The 17,371-nt window shown below is 39.9% G+C and overlaps 1 protein-coding gene and 1 long non-coding RNA gene across 49 annotated transcripts in view; one reads left to right on the top strand and one right to left on the bottom strand.

Annotated features, from left to right (window-relative positions):
- Positions 1–17,371, bottom strand: part of PBRM1 (polybromo 1) — a 119,153-nt gene that overhangs the window by 21,510 nt on the left and 80,272 nt on the right. For 29 of the 46 annotated variants that reach the window (XM_058726616.1, XM_058726608.1, XM_058726607.1 and 26 more), the window contains 5 exons: positions 14,234–14,419; positions 12,748–12,905; positions 11,585–11,848; positions 6,408–6,553; positions 3,675–3,832 (listed from right to left, as the gene is read on the bottom strand). In XM_058726616.1, coding sequence (XP_058582599.1) covers positions 3,675–3,832; positions 6,408–6,553; positions 11,585–11,848; positions 12,748–12,905; positions 14,234–14,419 — 912 coding nt within the window. The remainder of the gene's footprint in view (positions 1–3,674; positions 3,833–6,407; positions 6,554–11,584; positions 11,849–12,747; positions 12,906–14,233; positions 14,420–17,371) is intronic. The other 17 variants (XM_058726609.1, XM_058726642.1, XM_058726615.1 and 14 more) reach the window with 3 other exon arrangements.
- Positions 1–17,371, top strand: part of LOC131510059 (uncharacterized) — a 60,702-nt gene that overhangs the window by 6,261 nt on the left and 37,070 nt on the right. The window lies entirely within an intron of this gene.

Below are 17,371 nucleotides of genomic sequence, written 5' to 3'. Positions count from 1 at the left end.
GGCTCCAGGCTCCAAGCTGCCAGCACAGAGCCCAACATGGGGCTCAAACTACTGAACCGCGAGATCATGACCTGAGCCGAAGTCGGACTCTCAACCGACTGAGCCACCCAGGTGCCCCAGGAAGCTTCATTTAACAAAGCATACAAAACTGATAAAAGCCTGCTGGATTCTGACTGGAACTACAATGAATTAGATAGATCGATATGGGAGAAAATGACTTCTTTTAATACTGAACTTTTGGGGCACCCAGGGTGGCTCAGTGGGTTAAGCGTTTGACTTTGGCTCAGGTCATGATACCATGGTTCGTGAGTTCAAGCCCTGCGTCGGGCTCTGTGCTGAAAGCCTGGAGCCTGCTTTGGATTCTGTGTCTCCCCCCTCTCTGCTCCTTCCCTGTTCATGCCTGGTCTCTCTCAAAAATAAATAAACATTATAAAAATAATTTATAATACTGAACTTACAGCTATACACATGATGAATCACTTCATTAATTTAGGTCTTTTTTTATTTCATTCAATCATTTCCTCAGAGGGGTGTGTGTGTAGAAGTCTTATACATCTTTTGTAAAATTTTTTAATTTTTTTAATGTTTGAGAGTGAGAGAGCGCAAATGGGAGAGGGGCAGAAAGAGAGGGAGACTATATCCATAGTCTTATACAACTTTTTAAAATATTTATTCCTAGGTATGTAACATAAATGGTGTATTTTTAAACTTCAACTTTCTGTTCATTGACCACAAATAAAAGTATAGCTAATCTTGGTATTTTCATTTATTAATTCTAAATGTTTGAGAGAGAGAGACTGCACATGAGTGGGAGAGGGGCAGAAAGGGAGAGAGAGAGAACCCGAAGCAGATCATGACCTGAGCCAAAAGCAAGAGTCGGATGTTTAATCAACTGAGCCACCCAGGCACCTCTCAGTTATTAATTCTAATAGTTTATCCAAATACCTTTTCAATTTTCTATGTACCTAATAATCTCTTTGCAAAACCTGATTCTTTTAATTTTTCCTTTCTAATCTTTAAAAACCTTTTAATTTTCTTACCTTAGTAAGAACAGTTTTTCAATTAATGCAGCATTAAAAAAAACCTACTATGAAGAAAACAGAACTGGCAAATAAATTAGGAATTGGCATGTTTCAGAAACCCAGGTTCCTGGAAATTTTATGATCCAAGTGCCTAGGCTGGAGGCACTTTCTGTCAGGTGTGGCCATGTTCATTCCTAAAAGCAACTTCTCTGTGGCTGTCTGATTACTATTTAAGTTACTGAAGGCAATGAACAAAAAGCATTAGTTAGCAAAACAGTACTGTCTCCTGAGTGAAATATGCCCATCAGGTCTACATTACAGAAGATGAGAAATGCACAAGCCGGGCTGAAATCCCATTTTGTGACCACTAGATCCATTTCCTTTTGAGGAATGCATCATCTCAAGATGAAGTAACCATACATCTCACTGCTTTCCTGGTATCCTGCCTAATAATACTAGCACCTCTTTTCACTCTCAAAAGCGTTCCAAACACCAGTACAGAAGTAGAAGTGAAAAGACCCAGGTTTTAGTTTTGGCCATGTATTGGACAGTAACTTCAATTTTCTGAGAATGACAGCATCTTTAGTATGGGGTCATGGTGAGAAATAAGTGAGAGCCTGGATATGTGGTTTATAAACTACAGAGTGCAACAAATTCTACTAAGCGTCTATAAAAAGGAATTACTCCAAATGATGTTTGGCTGTTTTCCAGAGTTCTAATAATGTCGATTCTGACAGCTTTTGTGGGCTTTTCTCCCATGTTTCTGTGAGGGAATGGCCCTCAAATCTTCCTACTTCACTATTTTCACTGACATCATTTGGAAAACTATTCCAAAAGATGGAGAGTAGCTGGTTTGTAAGTAAGCTGTAGTGTTAACTCTGGGCCGGAAGAAATGCAATAGCTGAAAATAATGACAGCATATGATGCACAGAACTACGTTTGAGCAGCAGAGTGTGTGTGAACACTCAGGATGACTGAATGGAAACCTCAGCACGAGCCCTGCACATTTCTGGATCAGGGACAGTAACATTGCTAGGATTAAGAGTCCAAGAGACTAGAAGTCTTTCAACTCCTTCCCCCGAATCCTACCTTATTCTTACACATTCCCCATCCTGCAGCTGCAGGGACTCCTCCAGTGCATATGCTGGCCCACACAGCTGCTCTGCTCACACCCAGACAGGACTTCCCATCTGCCCCAAACTCCATCTGAGCACTGTCTAGTAGATCTACTGTGAGTGTGCACCCAGGCACCTCAGGGGGCTCATTCTCTACCACACCCTCCTGGTCTGCCCCAGCCACCTGGCTTTCTGTTATCTCAACCATGCCCAGCTACTTTGCCTTAAGGGCTTTGCATTTCATGTTTGCTGTGCCTAAAATGAGTAAAATCTCAGACACAGGCACACTTCAGAGATATTGCAGGTTCAGCTCCAGATCACCTCAATAAAGCAAATATCATAATAAAGTGATTGAAATGATTTTCTGGTTTCCATTAAAAGTAATGTTTACATTATACTGTAGTCTATTAGGTGTGCAATAGCATGGAGTCTAAAAAAACTATATACTGTAATTAAAAACCACTTTATTGCCACAAAATGCTAACCATCATCTGAGCTTTCAGTGAGTTGTAATCTTTTTTTTTTTTTAAGTAAACTCTATGCCCAACATGGGGCTCAAACTCATGACCCCGAGATCAAAAATCACATGCTCTACTGACTGAGCCAGCCAGGTGTCCCCATCTTTTTGGGGATAGAGGGTCTTGCTTCAATGTTGATGGTTGCTGATTGCTCAGGATGGTGTTTGCTAAAGGCTGGGGTAGCAGTGGCAATTTCTTAAAATATGGCAACAGTGAAGTTTGCAACATCAGCGGACTCTTCCTTTCACAAATGATTTCTCAGTAGCACGTGATGTGATTTGATAGCATTTTACCCACAAACTTCTTTCAAAATTGGGAGTTAATCCTCTCAAATCCTGCTGATGCATTATCAACTAAGTTTATGTGATATTCACAATCCTTTGTTGTCATTTCAACAACCTTCACAGCATCTTCACCAGGAGATTCTGCCTCAAGAAGCCACATTCTTTGCTCCTCCATAACAAGCAATTCCTCGTCCATTAAAGTTTTATCATAAGACTGCAGCATCTCAAATATAATAGCAATCAAGTTTGAAATATTGTGAGAGTTACCAAAATGTGACACAGGAACGTGAAATGAGCAAATGCTGCTGGGAAAATGGCACCAACAGACTTGCTCCACACAGGGTTGCTGCAAACCTTCATTCTGTAACAAACCTAGCATCTGGGAAGGGCAATAAAGCAAAGCGCACTAAAATGAAGCATGCCTGTATTTGGGTGGTTCTCTCCCTGACTGCCTTCAGGGCTCTATTCACGTCACCCATCAGAAATGCTTTTGGTGACCACATTACCTACAAGACCTCCCCTCAACATTTTGCTCTATCCTCTTCCTCTGCCTTATTCTCATTCAGAGCTCTAATTACTATCTGATGTTCTATAGATTTAATTTTAATTTACTTACTGACTCTGGTCTGTTTACTGCTGTATACCTAGCACCTAGAGCAGTGCCTAACACAGGAGGAGTATTCAGTCAACTGTAGCAGAATCAATGTGATTAAATGAAAAGGCAGAAATACGTACCCAGAATACATGTCATGGGGCAGGTTTCTTCCAGATTACTCAGAAACACTTCTTTTTTGTAGAACATTTTTGTGGGCTCATGTTCTGTCTCTTCTGGGTGAATGAAGATAGGGCCATAAAAATATGCAGCTCCATCTCGGACCCATACCTTTTCAATTCTTGGGGGAAAAATGGAGAAATTCCATTAAAATGAATTGACAGGTTTCATTCTTGAAGGATTAATCTACCAAAAATTCTGCTAGCCAAAAACCTAATGATATTTACTATTTAAAAAAAATAAAAATTTGAGACAGAATGAGCGCGAGTCAGGGAGGGGCAGGGGAAGAGGGAGAGAGAATCTTAAGCAGGCTCCACACCCAGTACGGAGCCCGACATGGGGTCCATCTCACGACTGTGAGATCATGACCTGAGCTGAAATCAAGAGTGGGATGCTTAACCCACTGAGCCACCCAGGCGCCTCGATGATATTTACTATTTTAGAGAAGTTTCACTGACTATTTTGATAAAAAGACAATTTCTTTGATGTTTCGCCCTCTTTGAGCACAGAAGATACTCAGAAAGAGAAACAAACATTTGGCTACTTATCTAAGGGGAAAACAATTTTTTTTTTTTAATGTTTATTTATTTTTGAGACAGAGAGAGACAGAGCATGAACGGGGGTGGGTCAGAGAGAGAGGGAGACACAGAATCTGAAACAGGCTCCAGGCTCTGAGCCGTCAGCACAGAGCCCGACGCAGGGCTCGAACTCACGGACCGTGAGATCATGACCTGAGCCGAAGTCGGACGCTTAACCGACTGAGCCACCCGGGTGCCCCAGGGGAAAACAATTTTAACACAATACTAAGGCATATCTCCCAGGTGTTTCCCCTGAGATGCTCATGGTGAAACAAAACCAAGCATCTGTCATTGGACTTGTCAGCCAAATACACACGCAAACCATCGATATTTGGGGTCAGCTCACATGAATGGCAGATATTCCTGTAAGGCAATGGTTGGTTCATGACTTTTGAGTGCCAAGAAATAAGAGCCCTTCACCCCTTGAGAATCTGACCAAAGCCAGATACTATCTCCCTAGAAAAAAATAAAAATTCACATGTGACTGCTATGTACTAGGTACTGTATCATTCCTCACAACCACCCCACCAGCTTGGTATTATGGTCTCCAATGTCTTGTGGTTCCTAACAAGAAGCAGTATCCTCATCTCAGTTACTGTTAACTCCACCTTCCAGTTCCTCAAGACAAGAGACAGAAGTTACCCTTGACTCCTTTCTCTCTCTCAGACCACACATCTCATTTATCAGAAATCCTATTAACTCAACCTTTTAAAACAGGTCTGACTACTGGTCTGAGCCATCATCGTTTGCTGCCTGGATTACTGCAACAGCCAGCCTTCTAGCAGATCTCCTTGCTTCTCTTTGATCCTTTAAGTCTATTCTCAACAACCAGTAGGCAGAGCAATCTTGCTAAGAACTAATTCAGCTGTCACACTGATGCTTAAAAGAATCCAATGGTACTCTTTTTAATTCAGTGAAAGCCCAAGTGCCTACATTGGTCTCTGAGGTCCACAAGGGTTGCACTGTATGCCGTGGCCCTCATCTCCTATCTAACTCAACACGCTGCTTACTCCCCCTGTAACAAACTCTCCTGATTTGACAGGCCAGGAACGCTTCTCTCTCAGGTCTTTATCTTGGCTGTTCTCACTTCCCGGAAAGCTTTCCCCCTGGATATTCACATAACTCACTCAGTTTCTTCGTTGACTCAACTATTAACTCTCAGTGAGGCCTATATACATCACCCTACTTAAACTTTTGCACTTCCTCACTGTGACCACGGCATTCCTGAGTGTTCTCATACTCTTATTTTTTCATGACCTAATGTACCTTACACTTTACTTTTTCACGATGTTTACTGTTTGTCTTCCCACTGGAACGAAGATCCCGGGCACTAAGAATGTTTGTTTTATTCACTAATGTAGCTTCAGAGCCTGGCAAATAGGTTTGTAATAAATGATTACTGAATGAGGAAAAAATGGAATGAGGAAACTGAAGCTCAGGGAAGTAAATCATTTGCCTAAGGACATGAAGCTAGCAGGGCTGGACTTACACCAGGATCTCTTGGAACCAACTACTACTCTTAACCACTATCCTCTACTGCCCAATTCTGTACCTGACTCCGTCACTGCTATTTTATGCCATGCAAACACTCTTCCATCCATTTACTTGTTCAACCAATATCTGAGCCCTTACTATGTTTCATGAACTGTATGCTTGAAGCAGGGAAGACAAAGGTGAGCAAAAAGACAGGGACCCTACTGTCAGGGCATTTGCAGTCTGGTATGGCAACCTGACAGTAAAATAACATGACAAGTGCTCTGAGAATACAAGGACACCTAATCCAGTCTGGAGGGTACAGGAGAAGCTTCCTTAAGGAAGTGTCATCTTAAATTGAAGCTAAAGAGAGTTCATCATGTGAGGTGGGCAGGGAGATTTCTGGGTTGAGAATTGAGTAAATGGTAAGAGAAGAAAAAAAAAGTTCACAAGAGGAATTTAAAGAAGCATGGCTAGAGACGAAAGCAGGGCAAGGGTGTTCAAGGAAGCTGGGGAAGTTAACAGGATTGCGGGGTGTGGGGGGGTTGATGATGACGTGTGTCTTCATCCTAAAGAGTGATGAATTTCCACTTGCTCCAAATCTCTCTGACCGAACTGCATCTTCGCTGCTTCAGTAACACTCACCTGCCCACACGTGGGCGCACCAGGCCATGGGACTTGATGAACACACAGTCACCAACCTTCAGCCACATGTCATTGTAACGGAGCTGCTCAAAGTAGTGGCAACCTGGCTCACCGTTTGACATTTCCACAGGGACATCTTCTTTCTCCTGTGGTAAAGGAAACTGGTTGAAGAGAGGCAGCTCACAATCAAGGAGTAGACAGAGAAGGTAAGAAAGGAAAATTGACTTTCCTTCATATTAACTTAGAAGAAAAAAATAACCATAAACATAAGTTTTGATGAAGATCAGAAACCAAAAGATTAGGGCACTGAAACCAAACTAAGTCTTCTCAAATAATGCATTTATTTTAAATTTCTAGTTAAGTTTCACAAAATGTTACTCCAAGATGCTTTTATTCCCCTAGTCCAGTGCAAAAAGAGCACCAGAGAGGACTTAGCAGCATTCAGGAGCAGCCTCACTCATGCGTTGCCATGGAGGATAAGGAGCAAATGCTGCATAAGCTTCCTCTTCACCACATTTACTGAGCTCTCACTGTCTTAGCATTAACAGCTGATAGATTTAAAATGATCATTTTGCTTTATTCTAGCATGGAAAGGAATAGTATAGCCTCTGTGATACAAACACATACTCTCAATTTTTAAATAAATTACAAGGTCTGTCACCTACTGGCTACTGTGACATTAGGCAAATTACTTGACCTCTTAGGCCTTAGTTTCCTCATCTGGAAAATGAAGACAGTGTGCCTATTACATGGGATTGTTAGGAAGCTTTAAGGATATTCTCCCCATTAACTACACAGAGCAATGCCTGACTTATGAAAAGCGCTTTAACAAACATTATTATTGTTTTATAGTGTTGGCAGAAAAAGGGAAAAAAAAAACAAGTTCTGATCTGATGCAGATAGTGGGCACAGCACGAGGTGTTGTAAACATATTAATTTCAAAACATATAAAAGCTCCTCGAGGAAACCCCAGAACCCCCAAGTTTTCTACTGCACCTCCCTGAGAGTATCTGAAACTTCAAACAAAAATCTCTCTTTCAGAAGGTCCAAACGGTTTGCTTCTTTCTTTACAACTATAAATGTGCAATCTAAATGCTCCTCCTGGAAAACCCTTAAGAATGAGATGTGCTGGATGAGGGACACCTGCAGGAAAGGGAGCTATAAAGTGACCCTTGAGAGTAAGAATAACTTTTTCTTTCAGGAATGGTCTGTTCTGAAGTTCTTTTCTTTTCTTTTTTTTTTCTGTAACGTCATCTTCCCGCCCAATGTGGGGCTTGACCTCACAATCCCAAGACTGAGAGCTGCATGCTCTACCTGCTGAAGGTATTCTTTTAAAAAGTTCCAGGAATGACCTGTTTTGGCCAGGCAGCATTAAAATAGATAGGAGACAAGAACAGAAAAAGAAAAAAAAAAAAAAAAATGTGTGCACAGAGAGGATCCTGGGGACTTATGAATTTTAAGAAAAAATTGCTAACTAACTTGGACGTAAATTAAAAAATTAATTAATTTTAAAAAAAGAAAAAGAAGAAATCTATGTTATTCCCACACTGGCTTCCTTTGGTATTTCTTATTCTTTCGTAATTAACGTCTCTACAATTCCCAGACATATTGGTAAAGTGTAAAAAATATCATGTTCTTTCCCAGGCTCCCTTTCTCTTGTAAAACTGTTAGGACACTGAAATGGACTCAAGGAATTCAATATTTTCCAGTTTTTATGTTAACAATATAAAAGTTTTATCTTTCTTGATTATATAAAAGAAGTACATTCATTGGCAACAAGTCAACATTACAGCATGTAAAACTTAAAAACAATCTTCTGTGATCCAACTCCAGAGATAAGCACCTAGTTTAGCACACAGCAGTATTCCATGCTGTTTTCATTTTCTCATTCATGTATGTAAATATACATTTTTCTTTGTTTTGAATAATGATGGAACTGCATCCCATTCTGCTGCCTGTTAATCATGAACATCCTCCTACCACAGGACTTGGAAAATTTTCCACGTGACATGTATAAACCTACTTCAATGCTTTCACTGGCCGTACAGCTGGCATGCTATGGATGTATGACAACTTACTCAATTCCTATTCATGGCATTTGAGTTTGGCCAAGGGTTTTGCTTTACAGGTAACACTGATGTCACTCCTTGTAGACAACCCTTTGGTGCGCCTGAGTACTGAGTTGGAACACATTCCCTGGCATCAAACTGTAGGGTCAAAGGGAATGCCATGGATGGGAGAGAAGTGTACTGCCCACACTCACATCAGGTGTGCCCAGTATTAGCAGTCTTTAGAACTCCTGACAATCTGCCAGGCATTTAAAAACATTTTACCTTTTTGGCTATCTTCCCTCTTACAAATCATCTATTTGGTCCTTTGCCTATTTTTCTAGTGTAGCTTTTTTCCTAGGTTTCCAAGAGCTCATTGTGTTAAAAATGGCAGTCCTTAGACTCTTTTATTAAACTAATGGATATTTTCCATTGTACACTGATAAAATGCCCCCCCCCCCCGCCTTTTATGGATACTGGATTTTATATCATGTATAGAATGGACCCATTCCAAGCTTATAAATACATACATACATACATACATACATACATAAAAGAATATAGGTAAATAATAGTAAATATGTTTATGTTAGCAACTAGTACTCTGTTTTTTGTTTTTTGTTTTTTATCTTTTTGGAATATCAAGAGAGAATTCAGATGGGTTTTTTCCTTTCTTCTTTTTTTTCTTTTATTTTCAAATGGCTACCAGTTTTTCCAGTATCATTTGATTCCATCCTCTCCTGCTGATTTAAAATCCTACCTTTATATTCTAGATTTTAGTTGTGAAAAGCCTATTCCTTCCACTGACTGGTCCTGAGCTACTCTCCCAATTTTTTAAAAATGTTGTTTTATAAAATACAATAGTATCTAGCAGGGCAAAGCACTTTGATTACTTTTCTCCCTTCTTTTCCTGGTAACTAACATGTTGATCCCTTCATAAGAATGCCAGCATAATTCTGTCAGGTTCCAAAAACAAGTCTTTCATGTCCATAGACTGTTTCTCTTCCCATAGGTTCCATATATTCCTTTTAAGGTTATTTCTTTTTTATTGTTGTTTGTTTGTTTGTTTAGAGAGAGAGAGAGAGAGAGAGAGAGACAGAGAGAGACAGACACAGAGAGACAGAGAGACAGAGTGGAGTGGGGAGGGGCAGAGAGAGAATCCCAAGCAGGCTTCACGCTGTCAGCACAGAGCCTAATATGGGGCTTGAACTCACAAACCGTGAGATCATGACCCGAGCCGAAATCAAGAGTCAGACACTTACCCAACTGAGCCACCCAGCAGCGCTCCCAAGATTATTTCTTAATGTATCTTGTTGTTAAGATGAATCAAATATTTTCTTCTACATGACTTTCCTAACAGCTGCTAAAGCGTATTCAACATTTTTATCTTACTCTCAAAAGTCTTGTGAATTACTGTTTTGTTTATATAAGAAAGCTATTGACTTGTATATGGACTTTGAAATTCCTATTTGTTGAATTCTTGGTTTTCAAAACTTTAGTTAATTTCTCCCCCATTATCTGCAAAAAAAAGTTTTGCCTCTATTGTCAATATTTTTACTATTTTGTTTGTCTGCATTGGCTACTTTCAGAAAAATATAGATAATAGTAGTAGAGCAAGCACGTTTAGGTGTGAGAAACAAATGTAATTTTAAAAAATCACTTTGAGGAAATATCCATCTAAAGACTTAAGTAAATGAAGACAGTTACTGTACTTTATCAAATAATTTCTCCTTAGATCTATTAATGCAATGAAATGTTTTACTAAATTTTCCTAATTTTGACCAATCCTTGCATTTGTAGAATGGACTTCCACCTACTTGGTCATATTGTTCTTAAATAACTACTTTGATTTCATTTATAAAAATATATTTTCTCCGAGTATTTTTTGCATTAATATTCATAAGTTAGACTGAACTATAGCTTTTCCGGTTTTGTCAGGCTTTGAAATCAAGATTATTCTGGTTTTGTAAAATAACTGGGAAGTTTTCTTTGTTTTCTATGCTCTGAAAGAATTTAAACCATAGTATAATTATAGGTCTCTTAAAGGGTTAAAAGAACTCACCTACAGAATTATCTGATCTGAGTACTCTGTGATTAGCTCTCAAGACATTAAAAAAAATTTCTTCTTGTTGTTGTCCACTTACGTGTTACACCTCTTCTTGATGCCACTTTAGTGATTTATATTGTCCTAGGAAATTATTCATTTTATTCAGGATTTCAATTTATTAACAAAATTTACAAGTCTTTAAATTTCTTCCACATTTATATGTCTGAGCTTAATTCTCTTTTTTTTTTTTTTTTTTTTAATTTTTTTTTTTCCAACGTTTTTTTTTTTTTTTATTTATTTTTGGGACAGAGAGAGACAGAGCATGAACGGGGGAGGGGCAGAGAGAGAGGGAGACACAGAATCGGAAACAGGCTCCAGGCTCCGAGCCATCAGCCCAGAGCCTGACGCGGGGCTCGAACTCACAGACCGCGAGATCGTGACCTGGCTGAAGTCGGACGCTTAACCGACTGCGCCACCCAGGCGCCCCTAATTCTCTTTTTTTTATTAGGAGAGTTGGTCATTTATTTCACTGGACTTGTCAAATGATTAGCACTTGGATTCACTTCTTTATTATTTGAGAGAGGGAGGGAGAGGGAGAGAGGACGTGAGCGCATGCATGCACGTAAGCCAGCAGGAGAGAGGGGAAGAGGGGGAGAAACCGAATCTCAAGCAGGCTCCGTGCTTAGTGTGGAGCCTGACACGGGGCTCAATCCCATGACCCTGAGACCATGACACGAGCTGAAATCAAGTCAATCGACTGAGCCACCCAGGCGCTCCTATTTAATTTTTTTTTAAAGTAGGCTGCATGCCCAACGGGGGACTTAAACTCATGACCCTGAGATCAAGAGTCTCATGCTCTACTCATTGAACCAGTAGGTGCCCCTGGATTTACTTTTCAGCTCTACTGTTGTTTTCTAAGTATTAATTTCTGTCTCTTTTATAGTTCCCTTCTTTCTGTTTATGTAAGGTTTTATGTTATTGCTCTTTTTCTAATTCTGATTTTGAATGCTTTATTCATTTATTTTCTGGAATAGGTATTTTGAAGTGTAAAATTCTTTTCTGTGTGGCTTTTAGCTACATACCTTTTCCAAGTTAAAACTGTCTTCAGTTCGACTATCCTCTGAGTTGTCTGTGTTCTTCTCATCATCCCCTTTATCTGCATTTGCAAATACAGAGGCCACTCGGACCACAGGCAAGGGCACATCCCGAGGGACAAACCTCACTGAACTGATGGGCATGGTCCACAATTTAATTTTCTTAAAAGATTTGGTTTTGGCAGAATACCGTGATTCACAGACAAAAACATCCTCATCTCGAAAGTTTTCTGGGCATAATTTAAAGTATTCCTGGGAGATATAATAAAATTAATAAGTTAGGTGAATATTCTGAAAACCAGTCAACCATAAAAACCAAAACCACACATCAATCAAGCAAACAAACAAAAGCTAAACTGTTAAGACTTTTTGACAGTTAACCACAAATAGTAAATGGCTAGAGATGTAGGAGCAATTTCTTGCTACAAAATAGCCTTATTAAATACACACCCTTTAGCTTATTTAAAAAAATTTTTTTTTAATGTTTATTTTATTTTTGAGAGAGAGAGAGAGACAGAGCATGAGTGGCGGAGGGGCAGAGAAAGAGGGAGACCCAGAATCCAAAGCAGGCTCCAGGCTCTGAGCTGTCAGCACAGAGCCTGATGTGGGGCTCGAACTCACAGACCGTGAGATCATGACCTAAGCCGAAGTCGGACGCTCAATCGACTGAGCCACCCAGGCGCCCCCACACCCTTTAGCTTATTTAGCTTACCAACAGCCCTTCTGAAAATATATTAACATTTCATAATACAGCTATAACGTTCTTGAAAGCTTTGGGGCAGGGGTCAATGTGCCTGTATCAGATAGATACACAAAAAGTATACTTTATTACCTAAAAAAGCATACTGACAGTTTTCAGAAAATTATCTTTCAGAAAATGTCATCCTCAAAAATTAACCTCGCAGTATAAAAAAAACTTTAAGCTAACTGCATTCAACTATATGATGTAGGCAGCAAATGGTCTTCCATCATCATGATCAGATTAATTTCTTCCCAAATCTTTTACACACAGCCATACAGATACAGTTTAAAAAAAAAAAAATCAAACGGTTTAAAACAGAGCTTCTAATTTGTAAATACTGATTTTTCCGTGTTCGTAAATTTTATTTTCATGGAATGATTTGTACTTTGGGAACTAATGAGTTTCTTACCTTGACAAACATGACCACACATTTTCCTAGAATTTTACTAACAGGAACTTTATTGTAATAGTCACTCTTAAAAACTTCTTTTTCTAGAAATTTTCGTGTAGCCAGATGGAATGTTTCATTTGGCCGATAAAACCAACAGCCATACAACCATTTTTCACCTCAAAAACAAAAAGGGAGAGAGAGAGAGAGAGAGAGAGAGAGAGAGAATTACCATTAACAGAAATCACACATTCTTTGCAAAACAAGCAAATACTCCATCTATTCTCTTATGGCCCGAACCCAATGATGTGCTTTTTAAGCCACAGGTCCTTAAAATAATTATCTTAGAAGAAATGATACTTGAAAATAATGAAGTATAAGAAGGCCTAAAAAATGCTACTCTCCCTCTCACATGAAAAGATAGGTAATATACCAGATGAGGAGGGTGATGAGAGCTGCTCCACTCTGCCGGGGCCAGGACATGGCCAGGGATGCATGCTTAAGAAGGATACCACATACTAAAGGATGCAGTTAGCACTCAGGGCAAGGGATGCAAAGCTGAGGGAATTGGATTGCCTGGATCACATTTCTGCCTGCTTCTGGCTTCATTAACTCCTAAGGTAAAGGCAACTGTTCTAGGACACCTTTTTAAAATCAAATTCTAGGGGCGCCTGGGTGGCTCAGTCGGTTAAGCGTCCGACTTTGGCTCAGGTCACGATCTCGCGGTATGTGAGTTCGAGCCCCGCGTCGGGCTCTGTGCTGACAGCTCAGAGCCTGGAGCCTGTTTCAGATTCTGTGTCTCCCTCTCTCTCTGACCCTCCCCCGTTCATGCTCTGTCTCTGTCTCAAAAATAAATAAACGTTAAAAAAAAAAAAAAAATTTAAAATCAAATTCTAAGCCAAGGCACATGTCTCTCTATAATTTATTCTTCACTTGTGATTTATACCAGACTGGTTTTGCCAGAAGCAAAACGTGAGCCTTTAGTTCCTGTGAGTCTCTGCCATCCTCCAGAGTTTGGCTGACTGGTTTTATTTTATTTTATTTTATTTTATTTTTTATTTTGGGACAGAGAGAGACAGAGCATGAACGGGGGAGGGGCAGAGAGAGAGGGAGACACAGAATCGGAAACAGGCTCCAGGCTCCGAGCCATCAGCCCAGAGCCTGACGCGGGGCTCGAACTCACGGACCGCGAGATCGTGACCTGGCTGAAGTCGGACGCTTAACCGACTGCGCCACCCAGGCGCCCCTGACTGGTTTTAATAAACACCAGTGGAGCAAATGAATCTCAGCTTCACTTCAAGAAGATGCATTTCTTTTGACTCAATTGTACCACTCACTGGCCCAATAGTGCTAGATCCCATGTTTTCATATAGTGGGTGCTTACTTATATTTACTGATACACTGTAGTACAACTATTGTCTGAGTGACAGTTTTCTTCCTTGAGACCCAAGGAGGAGTAAAATAGTTACATGTCACCAATCTGTCCTTTGATTTAAAATGAACTTACCAGCAGAATCTTCCCACAGTCTCTCAATACAGACTATGTGTGGCTGCAGGCTGGCCTCCGCGGGCTCCACGTAGACGTAATCTCCAACATGGTACATGCTGTTCTTAAAGCTGCAGTCCTGGCTGTATGTGCGGTGTAAGCCTGAGAGGCCTGCAGTGCCTGAGGAGTCTTCACTCTTTTCAGCTTCTTAGGTGAAAAAGAAAAAAAGGTTCCCATTCAAAGCATGTTGGAATCAGACATAGGATTCAAAGAACACATACTACTACATTTCATTCTTTTCTAGACCTTCAAGGTCTAGTGCCTTTTTGAATTATAACCGTCATTAATTTAAGTAAGTCCATAAATAAAGGATCTACAGAATAAAAATAACCACCTTAATAATAAATGCTCGAGACAGTCATTCTGGATAATAATGAAAGGTATAAAGAAGAAAATAGGTAGAAGGTAAAGAAGAAAATAGATTACATGTAAATCATGTAATCTGGAAATAATCTCATATGTACTTCCTCTTCATCTTAATGCCTCTGAAAAAATTTTCCCTAAGTTACTATAGGGGTATGTCACAATTAATGGAATCTTAGAACTGAGAAAATACAAACATGCATATTATGCAATATAATGTGAACTATACATGTCTACACTAAAGACAGAACTGTGCAGTTCCCCTGAGATTAATGCTTTTCAATAGGACTTATTTTTGTTAAATAATACTTTTTAATGGCTCCCATACAAGCCATCATTTACAAATACCACAGGGTTTTTGTTTTTTAAGATAAAACTGTGCCCACATCTTTGATTACTTCTTTATGGTAATTTTCTACAAATAGGACAGCTAGAAAGAAGCATTTTAAATGTTTTTCATATGCCTATTCCAAACCAACCCCCCAAATTCTGTACCAATTTAAGTCCCTCACTGTGTGGCTACAGGGTCTGTTTCTCCATTCTCATGCTCCAACATATCTAATTTTTTAAGTTTTGACAATATTGGTGGAAAATGTTATCTAGTATTCGATTAGTCAAATATAACAAATATAACATATAACATATACAAGAAATTCTGTAACATATACAAGAAATTCACAAGGTACTTGAGATTATACACCAACAACAACATGGTCAACTGTATGGAAAAGGACAGAGAGAGTACAAAACCCCCAAATTCTAGAGACAGGAAACAGGATGATAAAACAACTCAGCTGAAAATATGAAAAAGGATGATTTAGAGGGCAGAGTCCTGAGCCATAAAGGACTATTTCTAGGCCTTGAAACCTAATGGTTCTGCCTCGCTGGATTTCAAGATTGCTTGGAATTGAAGACCCTTTCCCTTCCATTTCTCCCTTTCTCAATGGGAATGTCTCTTAATTATTATTCTATGCATGTCTCATCAATGTACTGTAGGAGCAAAGGACTTGTTTTTGGTATCATAGGTCCACAGAGGGAGAGGAACTGTGTCCCAGGATGGGTCACACCCAGAGCCTCACCTATATATACCAACTTAAATGATTTAATTAAAAAAATTTTTTTTTAACATTTATTTATTTTTGAGACAGAGCATGAACAGGGAAGGGGCAGAGAGAGAGGGAGACACAGAATCTGAAACAGGCTCCAGGCTCTGAGCTGTCAGCACAGAGCCCGACGCGGGGCTCGAACTCACGGACCGTGAGATCATGACCTGAGCCGAAGTCGGATGCTTAACCGACCAAGCCACCCAGGTGCCCCTTAAATGATTTAAATAGTAAGATTGGAGGCTTTTGAGCTCATTCAGCTGATAATATTTAGATAAGATTTTGATACCCGCCAGCAGGGTGTTATTGCAACAAATAACTAAAAAATATGAAGCGACTTTGGAATTGGGCAGTAACAGAAACTGGGAGAATTTTGAACAGAGCAAAGGCCTCAGTTGCCTTGCATAGACTATGGTAGAGAAACGGACATTAAAGACTTGGCAGTAGAAGGCTCAGGTGGAAATGAAAATGTTACTGGAAAGGGGGTCCTTGTTACACAGTGGCAGAAAGCTTAGCAGAACTATGTCTGCAATTACTTGGATTCTGGCCTCCTGGGCTGATCTTTGGTTATCTTTCTCCTTCTTTGTTCATTTGTTTTTGTTCTGCTACCTCTTGAGATTTCTTCCACTTCGTCTTCTAATCCTTCTCTAAATGATTCCTTTCTGCTATCATTAAAGATATATATATTTATTTATGTATGTATGTATTTCTTTATTTTTAGGAGAGTGCAAGCAGGCGAGGGGCAGTGAGGGGGACAGAGGACCTGAAGCAGGCTCTGTGCTGACAGCAGTGAGCCTGATGTGGGGCTGGAACTCAGGAACCGCAAGATCATCACCTGAGCCGAAGTCAGACGTTCAACTGATTGAGCCACCTGGGGGGCTCATTAAAAAAATTTTTAAACGAATCAATTTGACATATAACAATGTGTAAATTTAAGCTGTACAACCAGTTACTTCAATACACTTATATATTGTTGCCACTACAGTGACACTTACCACATTACTTAATCATAGTACAGTACTATTGGCTATATTCACTTTACTGTGCATTAGCTCTCCATGGCTATTTACCACTCCTTACAAGGTTGTACCCTTAAACACCCTCACTCTTATCGCCTCACCCCACTCTATTGTTTTTATTCAAAGGGGACCTTATTTAAAAAAATTTTTTTTTAAGTTTATTTATTTTTGAGAGAGAGAGAGAGAGAATGCAAGCAGGGGAGGGACAGAGAGAGGGAGAGAGAGAGAGCATCCAAAACAGGCTCTGCACTGTCAGTACAGAGTCTGATGTGGGGCTCGAACCCAAGAACCGTGAGATCATGACATGAGCTGAACTCAAGAGCCAGATGCTCAGCCAACTGAGCCACCCAGGAGCCCCTCTGCTATCATTTTTTAAAAACAGTTTCATTGAGGGTGCCTGTGGCTCAGTCAGTTAAGCATCCGACTCTTCGTTTCAGCTCAGGTCATGATCTCAGGGCTTCTTTGTGAGTCTGAGCTCCATATCAGGCTCTGTGCTGGCAGTGTGGAGTCTGCTTGGGATTCTTTCTCTCTGCCCCTTCACCACTTGTGCTGTCTCTGTCTCTCTCAAAAGTAAATAAACTTAAAACAAAAAAAGTTTCATTGAGATATAATTT

This window comes from Neofelis nebulosa, chromosome 4 (assembly GCF_028018385.1).
Source record: "Neofelis nebulosa isolate mNeoNeb1 chromosome 4, mNeoNeb1.pri, whole genome shotgun sequence".
In the NCBI taxonomy this organism is placed as follows: Eukaryota; Metazoa; Chordata; class Mammalia; order Carnivora; family Felidae; genus Neofelis; species Neofelis nebulosa.
The sequence above is the reverse complement of the archived record's forward strand: the minus strand, read 5'-3'. Positions and strand labels throughout refer to the sequence as shown.